At 46.2% G+C, this 16,751-nt stretch overlaps 1 protein-coding gene across 1 annotated transcript; it reads left to right on the top strand.

The window, feature by feature from the left end:
- The first annotated feature begins 14,138 nt into the window (after nt 1–14,138).
- Nucleotides 14,139–14,753, top strand: LOC124708269 (uncharacterized protein At1g08160-like). The gene has a single exon (XM_047239951.1). It carries the CDS (start codon nt 14,139–14,141, stop codon nt 14,751–14,753), a length of 615 nt encoding a protein of 204 aa, XP_047095907.1.
- Nucleotides 14,754–16,751: the final 1,998 nt, after the last annotated feature.

Below are 16,751 nucleotides of genomic sequence, written 5' to 3'. Positions count from 1 at the left end.
TTATCTTTCTGGAGCAAGATTATGAAAAATCATGAAACCTAAAATCAACTTTTGAACAACTTTTAGGACTTAAAATGAACTTTCACAAATTGAATTGTTTTGCTTCTCTGAGGCTCAAGATAATGATGGCGTGTATGCCAAACATTTTGGTTGGGTCAAGGCCAGTTCCCCATCAGTTCATTAGGCATCCTGTTGTATTGTGATCCAAATTCATATACTAAAGGGAGGCTAACTTCTATCAGATTATAAGATACCCCACGGCGTTTGTAAACACTTCCCGATATAGTGAAGTTTTGCTGGCTGCCGCCCGTGGTTTTTTCCCCTTCTGTGTTGGAAGGGGTTTTCCACGTTAAATCTTGTGTCTCCGCTGCGTTTTCCTTTATCGTTCTTCGTTATTTGCTTGTCGCTTTTATAACACATCCCATTACATTATAGGAGACTTTCAAATTTTGAATGGAAACACGTCGAGGAAAGACTACAAAAATGATTAAGTAGTTAGAAAGGAAAAAAATCTACTATCTCCTGGCAGAAGATGTTCTCATCAGGTCAGTACTGAAAGTGCAAGTTCTCAGTGCAAGTTCTCAGGCAGAATGTGATCGGTTTGTTTTTCCGACTTGTATCAGGGCATTACCGTAAAGATAGCCAGCCGCTCCTGGTCCGCTCATTAGTTGATACGGTTCGCATCTTCCCTTTGCCGCGGAGTAGAGCAATTGAGGATGGAAGAAGAGCATGAAGAGCAGTCTAAGCACCTACATTGTTAGGGACCCGAAGCGGATCAGGCTCCTTAGGGAGTGGAAGTGGCTGACAATGGCGCTTTGCCGCTCGCACCGTCTAGAATGGAGCATCTCTGGACGTTGACTGAATCTGTTGATAGTGAGGCATAACCTTAGAAGGAAGCAAAATGCCCTTTCTATGAAGCAATGGTACCAATATGCAAATCCACTTTTTTAAGGATCTAGAGCTGGAGGATCGACCTCTTTTGGATAAGATAGCATAGGGCATGCCCCGCCCACTCTTAAGACTAGGTACCCGTAGACTAGTTTTGACTACTAAAAGAACTTCCCTATGCAATGGTGCTTTCTAGTTCTTATCTGCACCTACATTTAATGTATATGATTCCTTCCTTCCAACTTCCTGAAGTAGTTTTACAAGGATTGGATTATTTGTGATCACAGTTCTTTTGGTAAGAAAGTAATGAGAAAAAGAAATATCGATTGGCGAGACGGAGTGTAGTTCGCCACCCTAAAGATCAAGTCGGATGGATTCATGCCCTTGAGGTCAAGTACAGATCCCTCCTAAGTAAATGGCTTTTTAAGCTTCTTGAGGAAGATTGGGTGTGGAAGACTCTTTTAAAAAGAGGATCGCATTTTTGGGTTGGCCTTATAGATATGAGAAATACTTCTTCCCATATGCTTCGTTTACAATTTAGGATGGCCTGGAATTAAGGTTCTATGAGGATGAGTAGCTGGGTGATGCCAAACTTCGAGAATAATATCTAGCTCTATGCAATATTGTGTGTCACAAAATTGAGCATCTAGCAGCAGTGCGATAAATTGGCGTTGTAAAATCATCATGCAGCGCGCTGCATCCGGATGAAGCGCGAGACATCGGCGACAGCTCCAACGTTGCATTTACCGTGCGCATGTAGTAGCCGAAACCAGGCTGCCCACCAGGCGCTCACAGTGCGCGGCGTCAGCACAAACAACATTAACAAGATCAAAAAAATGAAAAAAAAAATCAATAAATAAATGATTGGAAACTCCACATCGCATCCAAAATATCATAGTTCAAATGCATCACATACTTAAATGCAAAGGACAACCAAGTTCAACGCCACATAAATTCAATCCAAGTTCAAAACATCCATGCCTCACACAAACACATCTCAATTGTCAACACCTTCATTTTCATCGATGGTGTAATTGGAGGACCTACCCCCTCCAACTTTGGCAACTTCAATAATGCCGTCTCCATCTTCGTCCACTTCAACTTCACCCTCCTCCTCCTCTTCTTCATAACCATTTTCTTCATCCACATATGAAGGAGGAGCCAACATTCATTGTTAATTAAAATGTGTCATCATCAACACTACATAGAAATTGAATGAACCAATTCAAAATTAATGTAAATATTCATCTATGTCAATAAAACAATAAATAAGAGACACATTTGCCTTGTGGCCATTGTGTCTAGCACCTAGCACACGCCGGCCACAGCTGCAGCGGTGGAAGGCGCCCTTGCCGCCGATGGACCATGTGACACGGTCGGTGCAGCTCGAGACGGCTTGTTGGCCCCTCTGAGCACCGGTACTCCACGCATTCGCCTTCTTCACCAGCTTCTTGGCGGTTTTTGGGAGAGCAACCGCCGCAGCCGATAGCTTGGCGCCTGCGCCCTTGCCCTTCGGCGCTAGCGGCGGCAGCTGCACTCCGCTGGGGTGCGTCGGCCGTGGCGGCACGAAGATGACACAAGTGGTGGTCGAATTGCTCCCCGCGGCGGCAACTCCGCTAAGGTTAGGCGCGGGCGGCTGCGGAACTGCTCCATCAGCGGCTGCACTTGGGGCAGAGTAGGGAGGGGACGGCGGCGTCCCACAAGGCCCATCCATCGCTGGAATGGCGCCAGCGGCCGCGCGGTGGGTGGGGAGAGAGAACGGTCGAGGTTGCACGCGTGGGAGGGTGAATTTCTAGAGCGGGCAGCTGGTCCCGCGCGAGAGAGAGAGCGATATTGCGTGCGTCAGTCCACGCTCAAAGTATCCCGCAGCGGATAGCGTGAAACGGAACGTGCGGAAAATATTTTTCAGCACGAGTAACTACACATCGCCTGCTGGAGCGCGCAATTTTTCCGTCGGCGCTAAATCGGTAGTTATTATAGCGTGGGCACTGTTACAGCGGTTGCATGAAGATGCTCTTACTATTGTAAAGGTGTTGAGGACTTCAACGCCTGATTTGACGTTCCGAAAAAATCTTGTTGGTCCTAGGCTTGCGTCTTGGAATGCTCTGCTACAACGGTTTGCATTGATCCAATTAACGCAAGGAGCTGATGAATTTCGTTGGAATCTTAATGAGAGTGATACATTTTCTGTGTATACTATTTATAGTGATGTGCTGGTCGATAATTAAACAATTGGAAAATAAAGATTTCGCTATCTTCGCAAAGGTGTAATCCTCGCTAAATACAACATTGTGAAACGCAGTTGGTACAGGAGTATAAAGTGTGTGTTCTATCACCGCGACGAGACTATTAAATACTTATTTTTTCTGTGCAAATTTGCAAGATCTTTATGGTTGATCCAAGTAGGTCCTACCTTGTCCTGACACGTAGAATTTCCAATATATTCGGCAATTGCCTAAACAATATGGTCAATAGGTTTAAAATAATTATTAGGATGGAAATGCTTGCCGTTATTAGTTTGCTCCGAGTACGTAAAAATGATAAGGTTTTTAATGATAAAAATTATTCTCCAATGCAGGTTATCTACCGGTGCACAAGTTTGCTCCTATCATGGTCGTCTAGACAACGTGTGGAGAGTCGTAACCTGTTTATGGAGGTGTCTATACGATTAGGGCATACGGTGAGAGATATTTTTATCCAGCATGGTTGGCAATGTAGTCCTAGGATTGACCCTACTCCCTCCGTCCAGGTTTACAAGGCCTGCGCGTATTCCAAGAGTGTCAATTTAACTGATATAATATAAGATTAACTAAAAGTTATACCATTAAAAAGCATAACATTTTTTTAATAATACATGTTTTATAGTATATATATTGTGTTAAGTTGGTTGAATTAGCGAGATACACGTGTAAACCAGAATGGAGGTAGTATATGGTATCGTTTCTTCGAGAACTCATGTATTGCGCCTTTTTATTTTCTTTTTTGTTATGTTGGGATTAATGCGTTTGTGCGCATTTTAGTTTTAGGCCAGTTATAGTACTTAATTATTTTAATTAATTAAACGCTCTTTATCAAAGAAGAAGAAAAAGAAGGAGATGGCACACACAAAGGTACTAGAGGCAGAGAACCAATCTGAGGTTGGGTGGTTAGGAGGGTGGTTGTACCCCTAGCCCACCAGAGTTCAAACCCTAGGTTTGATACTGTGTATCTCATAAAAGCGGAATATTCATTCAGTGGGAGGCGACGTTCCCGTCGACAGCTAGACGTCTATGGTAACTTCGTCAATTTCAAGATCCAATCCACCGCTCAGTCTTCCAAATGTGTTCATAGGGGTAGGGTGTGCATGTATGCGTCCATAGGGGTGAGTGTATGCGCGTGTATGTGAGCATCGGTGTTTGTACTGTGTTTCTAAAAAAAGTATTAGAGGCAATAAATCTGATATTGAAAAGGCCGGAGGAGTGCGAGACCATATGGAGGCAATCCAGGCACACAGGGCTGCCTTTAAGAAGCATAGGCTTCGCCCTTGAAGACACGGCGTTGAATCTAGAACCGGACAAGATGAATCAAGAGGCCGGCAATGAGATGAGGTTTAAGAGACCCGCACAAATTGGGATCATGACGATGGATTCAAGTGGGATGGACGAGAAGGAAATAGCCTTTCCGGAGATCAGTCGTGAGATATCATGGTCTGAGGTCCACTATCCTCCAGTGAGGATGTATGTGTGATGCCCGTGGGAGCAATGTGATGAACTTTCTTCATCTACGCTTTTTGGGATGTTTTTCTTGCTTGTTATCTCTACTTTTGTGTGATGGTGGTTTCTTATGATGATGAGAAGTTCTTGAGCATATATGATCCGTATTTCGATTCATTTTGGAGATGGATGATCGGAACATCTCAGTTTATTTTGGATGATGGAGTACTTGTCAAATGGAAACTGTATGATCAAAGAAATGAGAAATACGTAGACAAACAGTTGGAGGCGCAGTTTAGGACGTCTAACTTTGCACCCAGTCTGCATTCTGCAAGCCTGTAAAGCGGTGCAGAACTGTTTAAACTAGCATCTAAATCAGTTATAGAAGCCTAAATTTTAAGCGGTGCAGGAGTTTATACCGGAAAATGGCAGCTCATAATACAACCAAAAAGGGGAAACCGTCGCACTAGTGCCATGTTGGGAACACTGATGTACGGCTTGGTTGGACTTGTGTTATCGGGATTCAGTAGACATGGACAGACTATGGTTGTGCATAGCTAGTGATCTCTTTGCTACCGAGAATCCACGAGTTACTAAAACCAGGGAGGTCTATAGTCACAACGCACTACTCCCTACTGTGGTAAGAAATGGGGGCAGCCTCGGATCTCATCCGCAATCTTATCCTGGCCACGCTCAAACTGACGGGTGCACGCCACTCAGCAAAAGCAGGATGTTTCCCCTCGATCGGTCGGTAGAACAGTATGAGTTAAAACTCTCCTCTGATTCCAGCAAAAAAGATTTTTGAACTATTGACTCGTGTATATGTAATTCCTGCGTACAAACTGTACCTGTACCTGCACTCTCGCTCTTGCTGCCGATGGTCGAGCCGAGACTAGGTCAGAATAAAGAAGGCGTCATAACTGAACATTTTCTTGATTAGCTAAGTGAGTGAGCTCTGATGAGCGTAAGTTATGATTGGGCTACAATACTAGCTGAAAGCATGCCGGTACGTTGCTTTTTCAGGCATAGATAATTTGCTTTCTCCGATCGTTACTATATGCTGCATGGCTCTGCCAGTATTCCACCAGTACTAACATGACAACATTGAACTTCAACTGAACGCGCACCAGATTATTTTTTGTATCTTATGTGAATACACTGTCCAGCTGACAAAGCCAGTGACGAGTGGCATATGTCGACACGTCGTACGAGGAGGCTAAAGAACACAAAAGAACAGAAAGAAACATACGAGGAGAGGCTAAGTTAGGCCACAACTCTGACGATTAGTCGATCTGCTCATCTTTCGAGAATACATTCTTTGCAAGCTGATAAGTAGCCAAAGATCATGTGGCTACCCTTGCCTTTCATTGTATTTTGATTGTCTAAGCTCAATCGTTTTAATATCTTGTGGTTGTCACACAAACTGAGGTCATTTTCAGGTTTAAACAACCGCGCCGACGCATTTTTGACTTCCCTTTGCTATTTTTTCGAACACATGCAGGCAGTACAAGGTCCAGATTCACCTTCACGCGGTTCAAAAGAATCGGGAGGAGGTATGATACATTTCTTTACGGGCAACTATCAGGCAAAACTGCTAATGGACGTCAATTTTTCCCTATCTAATCAAATCCTTTCACTTTGAGATGACGTACAAACATTGATCAAATCTTCACTGAGAAATGTAATGCATGCTTACTCATCGCTCGCAACGAAGTTCCCTATTTTTCGAGCCAATTCTTTTTTGTCTTCGATTCTGTTGGAAGTTCTTTAGAGCATCTTTAATAGAGCCCGTAAATTCCGCCGGAATTGAACTTTTTTCGCGGATTTACGGGTTCGGGCCGAATCAGTCGCAGAACGGAGCCTGAAAACATGGGCTGGCCCGTAAAAGAAGTTCAGAGGCCCGAGAAACTTCCCGCACGCCCCGTATTAAAAGGGTTCACGGAAGGGAGTTCGGTTCGCAAACCCTACTTCCCTCCGCCGTTCCTCTCCCTCCACCGCCACCGCTCACCGTTTCCGGCGAGCAATCCAGCTCGCCCCAGGAAGCGATCCAGCGCCCGCCGGTGCGCGATGGCGTCCCGTGGAGGCTCCGACGGCCCTGCCGCCGGATTGGGCGGCGGCGACTCGTCGCCGCGTCCGCTCGTCTTCCGCACCAACGCGGAGCAGCGCAAATGAAACTGGAGCGAGGGCGCGCGCAAGCGCAGCGCCCGCCGGTGGACGAATTGGGGGCTCACGCCCCCAGGGAAGCTCGCGCTACGGCAACGCTGGCGAGGGCTCCTCGTCCGGCCAGTCGAGCCGCGCACCGCGGCTCCCCGTCGCGGAGAGCAGCGACGAGCACGACCTTGTCCCCGCGCGGTCGCCGACTTTCTCCGCCGGGGACTACGTCCACGGCAGCGACGAGGAGGAGGCGGTCCTCGCGCAGACCAAGGCCGTCATCGCGGCGGAGGCTCGCGCGCGCTTCTTCCGGGAGGAGGCGGACGCCATTCGCCAGGTCCGTGAATACGAGGCGGCCTGCCGGGAGGCCCGCGTACGCCGTGTCAAGCTCGAAATAGTCGAGCTTGACGCCGACGACGCGTGAAGATCGTCCACGACAGCGTCGGCGCCGTCTGCCGCCGACAAGCTGCGGCACCACCGGCACCGCCGCGCGCCATAGGTCACTATACTGGCCGCATTTTACTTGGTGTACCAGTAATGTAGCTTCAATTTATGTAAGTTTCGGTACTCAATTGGAGCATCTATTTCATGTCAAACTATGATCATCGCTTAATTTACCCGCGTCATTTCGAATTCCGTTTTTCAGTTCCACTTTTACGGTTTCTAATCTGTGAAAACGGTTTTTCGGTCCGTAAACACGAGTTCGATAAACTAAACTCGCATTTTTCAGTTCACGTGTTTACGGGCTCTGCTAGTGATGCTCTTATGTTGATTAACCTTGGCTTTAGTCTGAACTATGAAGCGCTGGAAGTTAAGCCAAGTAGCACATGTGTTCTACATGACTACATGCAGTATTTAAGTGTCCCCGGAGCGTGATCCGGGCAGATCTAGATGCACTTCACTACTCTTGCTAAGCAAGAAAGTTTAAGATTCAGTTCTCTCTTGGGCACACACGGTGGACGAATTAGGCGAAAAGTTCAACAACCAATTGGGAGAATGTAAGCAAGCGATAGATGGCTCAGCCAGCTGTAACTTTCTGCACACCACTTGCTGACTACAACGTCTAGCAGCTAAGAGCTCAGTGCTGGCCAATTTGGCTAAGCAAACAAGTGCATTTGTCGGCTCTTCAGGTCTTTTACGGTGTGACAGCTGACTTGTACTTGTGTCACCCTGTGTTCTGTCTTTGTTCTCTCAGTACAAATACTAGTCTACTACTACTAGCTGGGTTCTTAACCGGCGACTTACACAAAAATAACCCTTTATGAAAAAAAACACCAAATGACCCTTTGGTCAAATTATTTTACGCCGCTAACCCTTTTGTGTGGCGTTCTCGAAAGGCGCCATATCTGTCTATGTGACGACCGTGGGAGCGGCGCCACACATTGTCATCTGGCAGGCTGGCCACGTCTGACAGAATGTGTGGCGCAGAAGGGTGTGGCGCTCTTGCGAAGGGCGCCACACAGATGCCCTTGCAAAAAACGCCACACAAAAGATTAGAAGCGTAAAATAGTTTGGCCAAAGGATTATTTTGTGCAATTCTTACCCAAAAAAGTTATTTTTGTGTAAATCGCCCGCTTAACCAAATTGTCTATGCATGCGACAGAAGCATATGCTGCTTTGCCACTTCTGACCGTCTGTAGGTGCATCATGCTTCTTTTTAGGTAAATAAAAGTGTACACCTTCAGACATGCTCGATAGTTCAAGCAAGAATATATTCTTGCGGAAGCTTTCTCACAGTGTTCACTAATATAACACTGCGGAAAAGCAAGTCTTTGCAGTGCACCTGTTTTGCACGGCAAAGGGATCTATCCACATGGCAATGCCTTTGCCGTGCGTCAGCCGTCGGCAAAGATCGGACGACAAAGAACTGCCCGGCAAAGAAACTTTGTTGTGCGTCCCTCCCAATTTGCACGGCACATGCATTTGCCGTGCGCCTTGGAGCCCGCACAACAAAGACTTGCTTTGTCGTGATGATCATCTTTGCCGTGCGCCATTCTCTTTGCGTGCAGCAAAGGCATTGCCGTGTGCCTCAGTTTTGCCGTGTGTGCCATTGTCAAGGTCTGCTTTGAAAGCCTCGAGCAAACTCAGGTCTTCCTCGTCACAAACATCCTCAGCTTCATCTTCTACATTGTCGTCCTCCATGCCCGCATCTTCTTGTTCATCATCTACGACCATGTCATCAATAGCTGGCAAGCTGACAGTGAAATGACGGGGAGCCCTTCTTTCTGATAAAACTCGACATTCTTTGTTGAAGAGTTTACGCGGCGGTAATCGTCCTTGTTTGGCGGGGGCGCCTTATTACGTGAAGGTACCATCATCACAACATCACATCCTTGTAGATGTTTTGCTGGGTTTTTTTCACGCGTACGGGAAATAGAATACTTGAAAGGCATGGGTAGCCAAAATGTACACATCCTCTCCCTTATAAATAGAGCTTCTTTCAACTTCCAACCAATGGCATTTGAATACGACAGGATTTAGCCCTTTGTCAAACCCGTAATTCAGTTCGCATATACCCTCGACTCTTCCATAGTAATGGAGTCCATCATCACCTTGACATACCACCCCGCTATTTATTGTCTTCGCGATGGGCCGGCTTGTTGTGTATTTATGGGTCTGGAGCGATACCCGTTCACATCATAAGAATTGAACGTGTTGACAGAATGTTTAAAGCCCCTAGCTTCCCTTTGCCGTGAGCAACCAAACGTTGCCGTGCGGAATTAGTCTTTGTCATTCAGGACTACACGACAAAGTGGTATTTTTTATTTTTCCTCCCAGTTTTTATTTTATATTATGTTTGTACTTATTTATTTAATAGTATGAATTATTTAAACATGATTCTATTTTTATCAATTGGTAGATGGCATATGTAGGTCCCACGCATGAAGCTCTTCGCATACGGTTCGTACGGAGAATAATATAGGGGTAGATCTTTGGGGTCCCTGGTCTAGGGTTTCCCTAGATTTCCCGCCAAACTTTTCCTCCCTTTCTCTCCCGTCGTTTTCTCCCGGCAAGTTTTCCCGCCGTTTCTCTCCCGCCAAGTTTTCCCGCCATTTTCTCCTGCCCATTCTCTCCCGCCAAGTTGTCCCGCCGTTTCAGCCCCTCGCCTCCCTACATATAGCCATGTCTTGGGCAGCTCTCCTCCAACACAACACCACCAGTAGCACTTCTCCTCCAACACCACCTCAGAATCCTCTCAGCTCTGCTACCATGATATCTCCTCGTCTCCATAGCAACACAGGCTTCATCGGCGTTCGCTTGCGGCCTGGGGGCCATTTCGTGGCTGAAATCTAGGCGAGGGGGGGGGTAGACCCGCCGGGGCACACATACCACTGTTTTCGGGAGGGGGGATGGCCGTCGGAGCACCAGAATCCCACCACATCTTGCATGTGGATCTAGGCTATGTGTGAAAGTATGGTGGAAGGTGTGGTTCACCAAATGGTGCAATATATATCTCCCCGGTGTGACCTTCCTCACATTCGGGCGATAACACTTAGCAGATTCCTGGACGTGTAGGCTGAAGTGTCACGCTGAGGGTATACCGGGGGCTAGAATGTGCCACATGATCCCAAACATGGTTTTCCATGTGTCTATGGCCTAAAAAAATCTAAACCTATGAAAAAGTACATTGTTGGAACCTCGCGCGGAGAAATCTAGGGGGTAGACCCGCCGGTGCACACATACCGCTGTTTGGGGGGGCGGGCGTCGGAGCACCAGAATCCCACCACATCTTGCATGTGGACCTAGGATATGTGTGAAAGTGTGTTTGAGGGTGTGATTCACCAAATAGTGCAAGACATATCTCCCCGGTGTACCTTCCTCACACTTGAGCGAAGACACTTAGAAGAAAACTTGGACGTGTAGGCGGAAGTGTCCCACTGCGGGACACCGGAGGCAAGAATGTGTCACAGGGTCCCAAACCTGGTTTTACATGTGTCCATGTCCTAACCAAATCTAAACCTATGAAAAAGTACAGTGGTGCAACCTTGCGTGGAGAAATCTAGGGGGATAGACCCGACGGGGCACACATAACGTTGTTTTTTTGGGGGGGGGGGGGGGGTGACCACCGGAGCACCGGAATGCCACCAAATCTTGCATGTGGACCTATGATATGGTGCAAGACATAGCTCCCCGGTGTGACCTTCCTCACACTCGGGCGAAAACACTTAGAAGAAAATTTGAACGTGTAGGCAGAAGTGTCCCGCTGCGGGTATACCGGAGGCAAGAATGTGCCACAGGGTCCCAAACCTGGTTTTACATGTGTCCATGTCCTAAACAAGCCTAAACCTATGAAAAAGGACATTGGTGCAACCCCGCGCGGAGAAATCTAGGGAGGAATGACCGTCGGAGCACCGGAATCGCACCAAATCTTGCATGTGGACCTATGATGTTTGTGAAAGTGTGGTGGAGGTTGTAATGGTGCAAAAATAGCTCCCCAGTGTGACCTTCCTCTCATTCGGACGATAACACTTAGCAGATTCCCCGAAGCGCGGTTTGCTCCGAAACCCTGATATATGTAGGGGGATGAAGATGTAGAGTACTTGTTGTATTGCAAAAAGTATGGGTATACACACATTATCTTAAGTAACACAAATAAATAGTCAACAAAAAGTAAAATTTATTGAAAAATTAAATATAAGTATTAAATGAAATAAAATAGAAAGGAAAAGAAATGAAACTACCATATGACGCACAGCAAAGGGCAGAACGCACGGCAAAGGTGTCGTTGTTGTGCGTCCCAGCCTCGCGCACGGCAAATGGTAAGGCATGGCAATGCCGTGCGTCGTTGCCGGTTCGATTCTTTGCCGTGCGCTGGTGTCTATCATTGCCGTCTCGTCTTTCTTTGTCGTGCGTTTCATCAAGCCTTTCCCGTGCGATGCTCTTCGCCGTGCGCTTCATGTGTGCTTTGCCGTGCATCAAGTCTTTGCCGTGCATTGTCCTGGTTGTGCATGGCAAAGCTCTCTTTGCCGTGCGGGCGGCTCACGGCAAAGCATCGTTCCACGGCAGTGACTGTTTTTTCGGTAGTGTAAGATGTTTACTGCCAAAATGTCTTATATTAGTGAACAGATTGATTAACAAATAATCTTCTCTCGCCGCAACAAGAAGACGGGGGCAAGTGTGCAGCCGGCGCTTATCATGTCCACGGTGCACAGAGAGGCGGGGCTACTTCAACCGCGTCTTGGATGGTGCCATTCGACTAGATCTGCTGTGAACTTGGATGGCTCGAATACTTCAAATTGTGTACAATGTTGAATTGTTGAGCCTTATGTAGGTTATAATGCTATCAGTTCAAAGTGTTAGAGAGGGAGAGAGATAGATCCGTGGCAACACACATATACACTTGGCTAGCTCGAAATAATTTCCTTTTGACAAACTGAGCAGGAGTTCTGCTTTTTTGCATTATCCGGAGGAGTCACTATGGTTCTAGCTCAATCTTTGGGATGTAACAGAATTGTTATGGAATCTTATAACCTAAACTATGAAGAAAGGCCCAGTTAGTCATGGTATATATGTAGCAATCTTTGATGACTGTTAACACCTCTCGAGAGAGTTTGTAAAGATTCAGTTTGTTCATGTTTCTAGAGAAGTAAATACGGTAGCTCATGAACTTGCAAGGCTAGCTAGGGGATCACCTCACTGTGTATCGATTGAGGATCCACCTAGCTCGATTATTCCTAAGCGATGTAACTCTTATTAGCAATGAATAAAGAGGTTTAAGTTGTTAAAAAAGAAGGAGGAGTTCAGTAGTCCGTATACGCTTAGGGAAAAAAGCAACAGAGCAAAGACAACACAAAAAAAAAAAAAAAAACTCAAAACATTATAGATTTTACTTCCATAATTATTCAAAGAATTATGGTCAAAGTTGGTTACTGCAGAGTGTGGACCATGCAAAGTCGAAAACCCTTTTTATTTCAAACAAACGGACAGAGTATTTTTTTTATAAAAGACGTTTTGTTACTTATGAAATATCTAATCTTACACCCAGCCTATAACACACCTGCAGCAAGTCCAATGAAAAAGAAGAAAAAAAAAGGCAAAATACAAGTAGCCATCAAAAAAGTGCAAATTGCCTATGGTGATGGATAACCAATCGGTAGATCACATTGCATGTTGAATAAAACTATTTCACACTATATCCTCTATCCGTGTAGACATATTCGTAAATAGGTCTTATTATCGACTCTTTATATAGACAACCATTAATAGACCAAACTGTTGCACTGGTAGATAAAACCAGTGTGTAAAATTTTATCACTAAAAATCTTGTCATTTCTACATAATCAAAGGGACCAAATAAAGGCAAAATTTCCGACCCTAATAAGATTACAAACCTGTGATCAATACCATGTAACGAGTTGCGAAATATAGTAGCAACACTATATGGAGGATACAAGCTAGAAACTAGTTGGATGACTAACCATATAAATCGTGCAAATTTGCACTAAAAGAGTAAGTCTTTGATTGTCTCACTGTGATGACAAGATAAAAACTTTGTACTTCTATGCCAATTATGTTTTACAAGGTTGTATTTGATGAGAACTACTCATCTACGAAGATACCAAGCAAAAAAGAATTATATGTAGATGTATCTTTATTTTCCAAATTTTCTATTATTATCACAAGTATCAAATGGCATCTCTGGCTAAACTCGTGCTTTATACATAGAGTTCATTGAGAATTACCATTCTAATGTAGATTCCACCGAATTTATCGCTCTTTGCAACAGTTGAACCATTGACAATCTCTCTAGCGAGCATTCTATGATGCAAGCCTGGGTCAATTATATCTTTTCTGAACATCACATTTGGGGGAGAGGACCCCCATAACCCTGACCATGCTATCGCGCTTGTGACAGATATTATTGTATAGAGCTAGATGCTGTTTCAGGAATGTGGCATTACCCAGCCTCTTATGCTCGTAGAATCTAGTTTCGGAGATTATAAAAGATCCAACGGATGGAGTACCTAACTGTTCATCTGGAGAAAGCCATGCTCTGCTCGACTGGTCCTACTGAAAAATCTGAAAATTCCTTCAGTACGCAAAGAGGAGTATTTAGATGGAAATGGAATCCTTCCGTCGAGAGCCAAAGCACAAAGGAACGAAATTAAAGCGGAAAGACAAAGGAGGAGGAGCTCCGATGGAGCACGACTTTTGAAGCACCCACTGCACGGGGCCAGCACAGCCTGTGCATGCTTGATGCTTTCCCTCTTCGATTCTTTTCCCGCCAAGAAAGCCAAAGCGCATAGACTCGATCACACAGTATACAGTACAGTACACTCTTCCTCCGATCTCCCTCTCTATACAAAGCATAGCCGTGGTGATAGTGCACGCGTCGAGTAAACAGCAGCTGCTACACCGGCCACATAAAAAATACACACGGCGTGCACAGCTACGGTGAGCTCCACGATGCCGGCCACCGGTCGCCGCTCCAGGCGGGTAGCCGTCCTACGCTGCATCATCGCCGCGCTGGTCGTCACCGTGCTCCTTGCCGGCCTCGCCGTGCTCGTCTTCTGGCTCGTTGTCCGGCCCAAGCCCATCGAGTACACCGTCACAGGCGCCCTCGTCAAGCACTTCAACATCACGGCGCCGCCCGCCGCCGCGCTCAACGCCACCTTCTACCTCACCCTCGCGGCGGCCAACCCGAACCGGCGCGTGTCCATGCGCTACGAGTCGCTGGAGCTGTACGTGCACTACGGCGAGGGCGAGGGGGCGCCGCAGCTGGCGATCGCCGACGTGCCGGGCTTCCACCAGCCTAGCCGGAACGAGACGCGCCTCGAGGTGCGCGCTGTCGCGCGGGCGGCGCCGGTGGCCGACCGGGCCGCGCGGGAGCTCGAGCACGACCGCTCCGCCGGCCAGGTGGCCGTGGAGGTGCGCGTGAGCGCGCGCGTCTGCTTCGAGGTCGGCCGCGTCAGGTCCAGGCACTACGACATGCGGGCTGTCTGCTCGCCGGTGGTCATCGGCTTGTCGCCCAAGTCGGCGCGGTCCTTCCCGAGCGTGCCGTGCGACGTCGCCATTTCGTGAGAGATCGACGTGCTGCTACCTCACGATCGAATGGTGTGCCTGCAACTAACAAATTTGATTTGGGTGTCCTGCGATGAGTTGATTGGATTACATCTTCGAGTTTATGTGTACTCTCTAGATGCATACTTCAATTTGTGTGCTCTCATTTTTTTCTTTTTCCTTTTTTTGTGTGAAAGACTCCTCTTTTCCAGCGTTTGTATAAATGTATGTTGATGATTGGATTTCTTTGCTATAAAGGCACGTACAGTGACTCGGGATACACTATTTTCGTGATATCCATTTCATCTGGGAATAATACAAAAACATGTCGTATATTTTTTTTCTGTGGCGGCGCCTCGGAGTTGATGGCATTGTGTGCTTGTCGATCCTTGAGATCGGCGGATTGGTCTTCTTGCGAAGGGGGCCGGAACGAGGTGGATGCTCCGGAGAATGTTAGTATGGAGGTGATGGATTTGTCGTTATTTCTTGACTTTATTAATGGGATGTAGATGCAGTAGATCTTGGTCTAAGGTAACACAGGAGGTGCTTTCAAGAGCATTGCAAAAATATTTCAGTATTGATCCTTTGTGTAAAGATTGGCTGACGAGGTCAGCTGGAAAGAAATGACGTGCTTTCAAGAGCACACCGAAGAAGGACCATTTCAAAACCAATTTTTCTGTTAAGAAGAACATTGCAAATGGTTGTAAGGAAAGAATCCCCGCCAGTAATTGGGCAGCATTTTGTGAGTACTAGTGTTTGGAGTCCACCAAGGAAAAAGCTCGAAATAATGCTTTGAACCGCGCTAATAAAAAAATGCTCGTCATACTTCTGGATCAAGGAGTTTTGCAAGGCAAGGTACATAGGGCCATATAGGGGTGAGTAATATCTATGTGTAATTGTCAACATCATGATTGTGATTGATATGGTGTTTTTTTTTAATGTTTACATCATCGATCAGGAGATAGCTCATAGTCATCCTATTACGAGAGTTGAACCGTACAGACCCACACACATGAACAAAGACAATGTACCTATTGGAGGAGTGGTTCGGGCAAATATAGTAAGTTCTTCAGTAACATGATCCAGGTCTTGAGTAATAACTGCTAGTACTAAATCATACTCATATCCTAGGTCAAACTACAAGAACTTATAAATGATTTAGGTCTTGAGTACAAAGATATTGAAGAAGAAGATCTTTATTCTCGTGTCTTCCCTAAATATACCAGAGGCATAGTTCGTGGATTGGGGTTGTTACCTCATGCCTGCAAGTTAGTTGAGATTGCAAAACATGCAATCTTCCAGGTATCAAGAAACGGAAGTGGAGTACACCGGGCTTAGGATGTGCAATGATGAACTTATTTCCAAGATGGATGTCGTGGCTGGGAAAATGGAAGTAACGCAGAGAAGGTGGGATAGTCAATGCAGCTCGCAGGCTATCCCAGATGCAAATTTTTGTCAGAATTCCTCATGTGGCAGTTGGTCCTATGCTAACTCCTCGGAGTTCTTCAACTCCTGCTCCCAGCATAATTGTTGAGGTGGCACCTCGTCCTATCGTACCTCCTTCAGGTGTTAGATATAATATTTCCAGAACTCGTAGTACTACAAATACTGCATTCTATCCTCCCCCAACATCTCTTCCACCAACTATCAGAACACCTCTCAACCAGTCAACTCAAGTTGATGATGTGCTGACTCCAACAGAAACAAAACCTGATGTGGTGACTCCAATAGAAACTCAACCTGCTATGTAAGTCTAGTTGATGATGTGTTGACTTATGTGCTCAGTAATTCTCCAAATGTTGCTCTTCTCAGTACTCCTCCACGTGATGTTGTTGTGTGAACTGCCTATACAGATGATGCTACTTGTGTGCAAGCTGCTAGTCTAGATGCTTGCTCTCGGTGACCCCCTCCCTCCATTCCCCCCCCCCCCCACACGCACACACACATTTCATGTGCTTTTGGAATGGTTTATTCCCCCATATCCTAGTACAATATCTAAAGGTTCTTCAAAGAAGGCGG

The sequence above is a fragment of the Lolium rigidum genome, chromosome 4, assembly GCF_022539505.1.
Source record: "Lolium rigidum isolate FL_2022 chromosome 4, APGP_CSIRO_Lrig_0.1, whole genome shotgun sequence".
Classification (NCBI taxonomy): Eukaryota; Viridiplantae; Streptophyta; class Magnoliopsida; order Poales; family Poaceae; genus Lolium; species Lolium rigidum.
The sequence above is the reverse complement of the archived record's forward strand: the minus strand, read 5'-3'. Positions and strand labels throughout refer to the sequence as shown.

Excerpts from the sequence above, each read along its gene's own strand:
- LOC124708269 (XM_047239951.1), top strand. The coding sequence starts at position 14,139 with ATGCCGGCCACCGGTCGCCGCTCCAGGCGGGTAGCCGTCCTACGCTGC.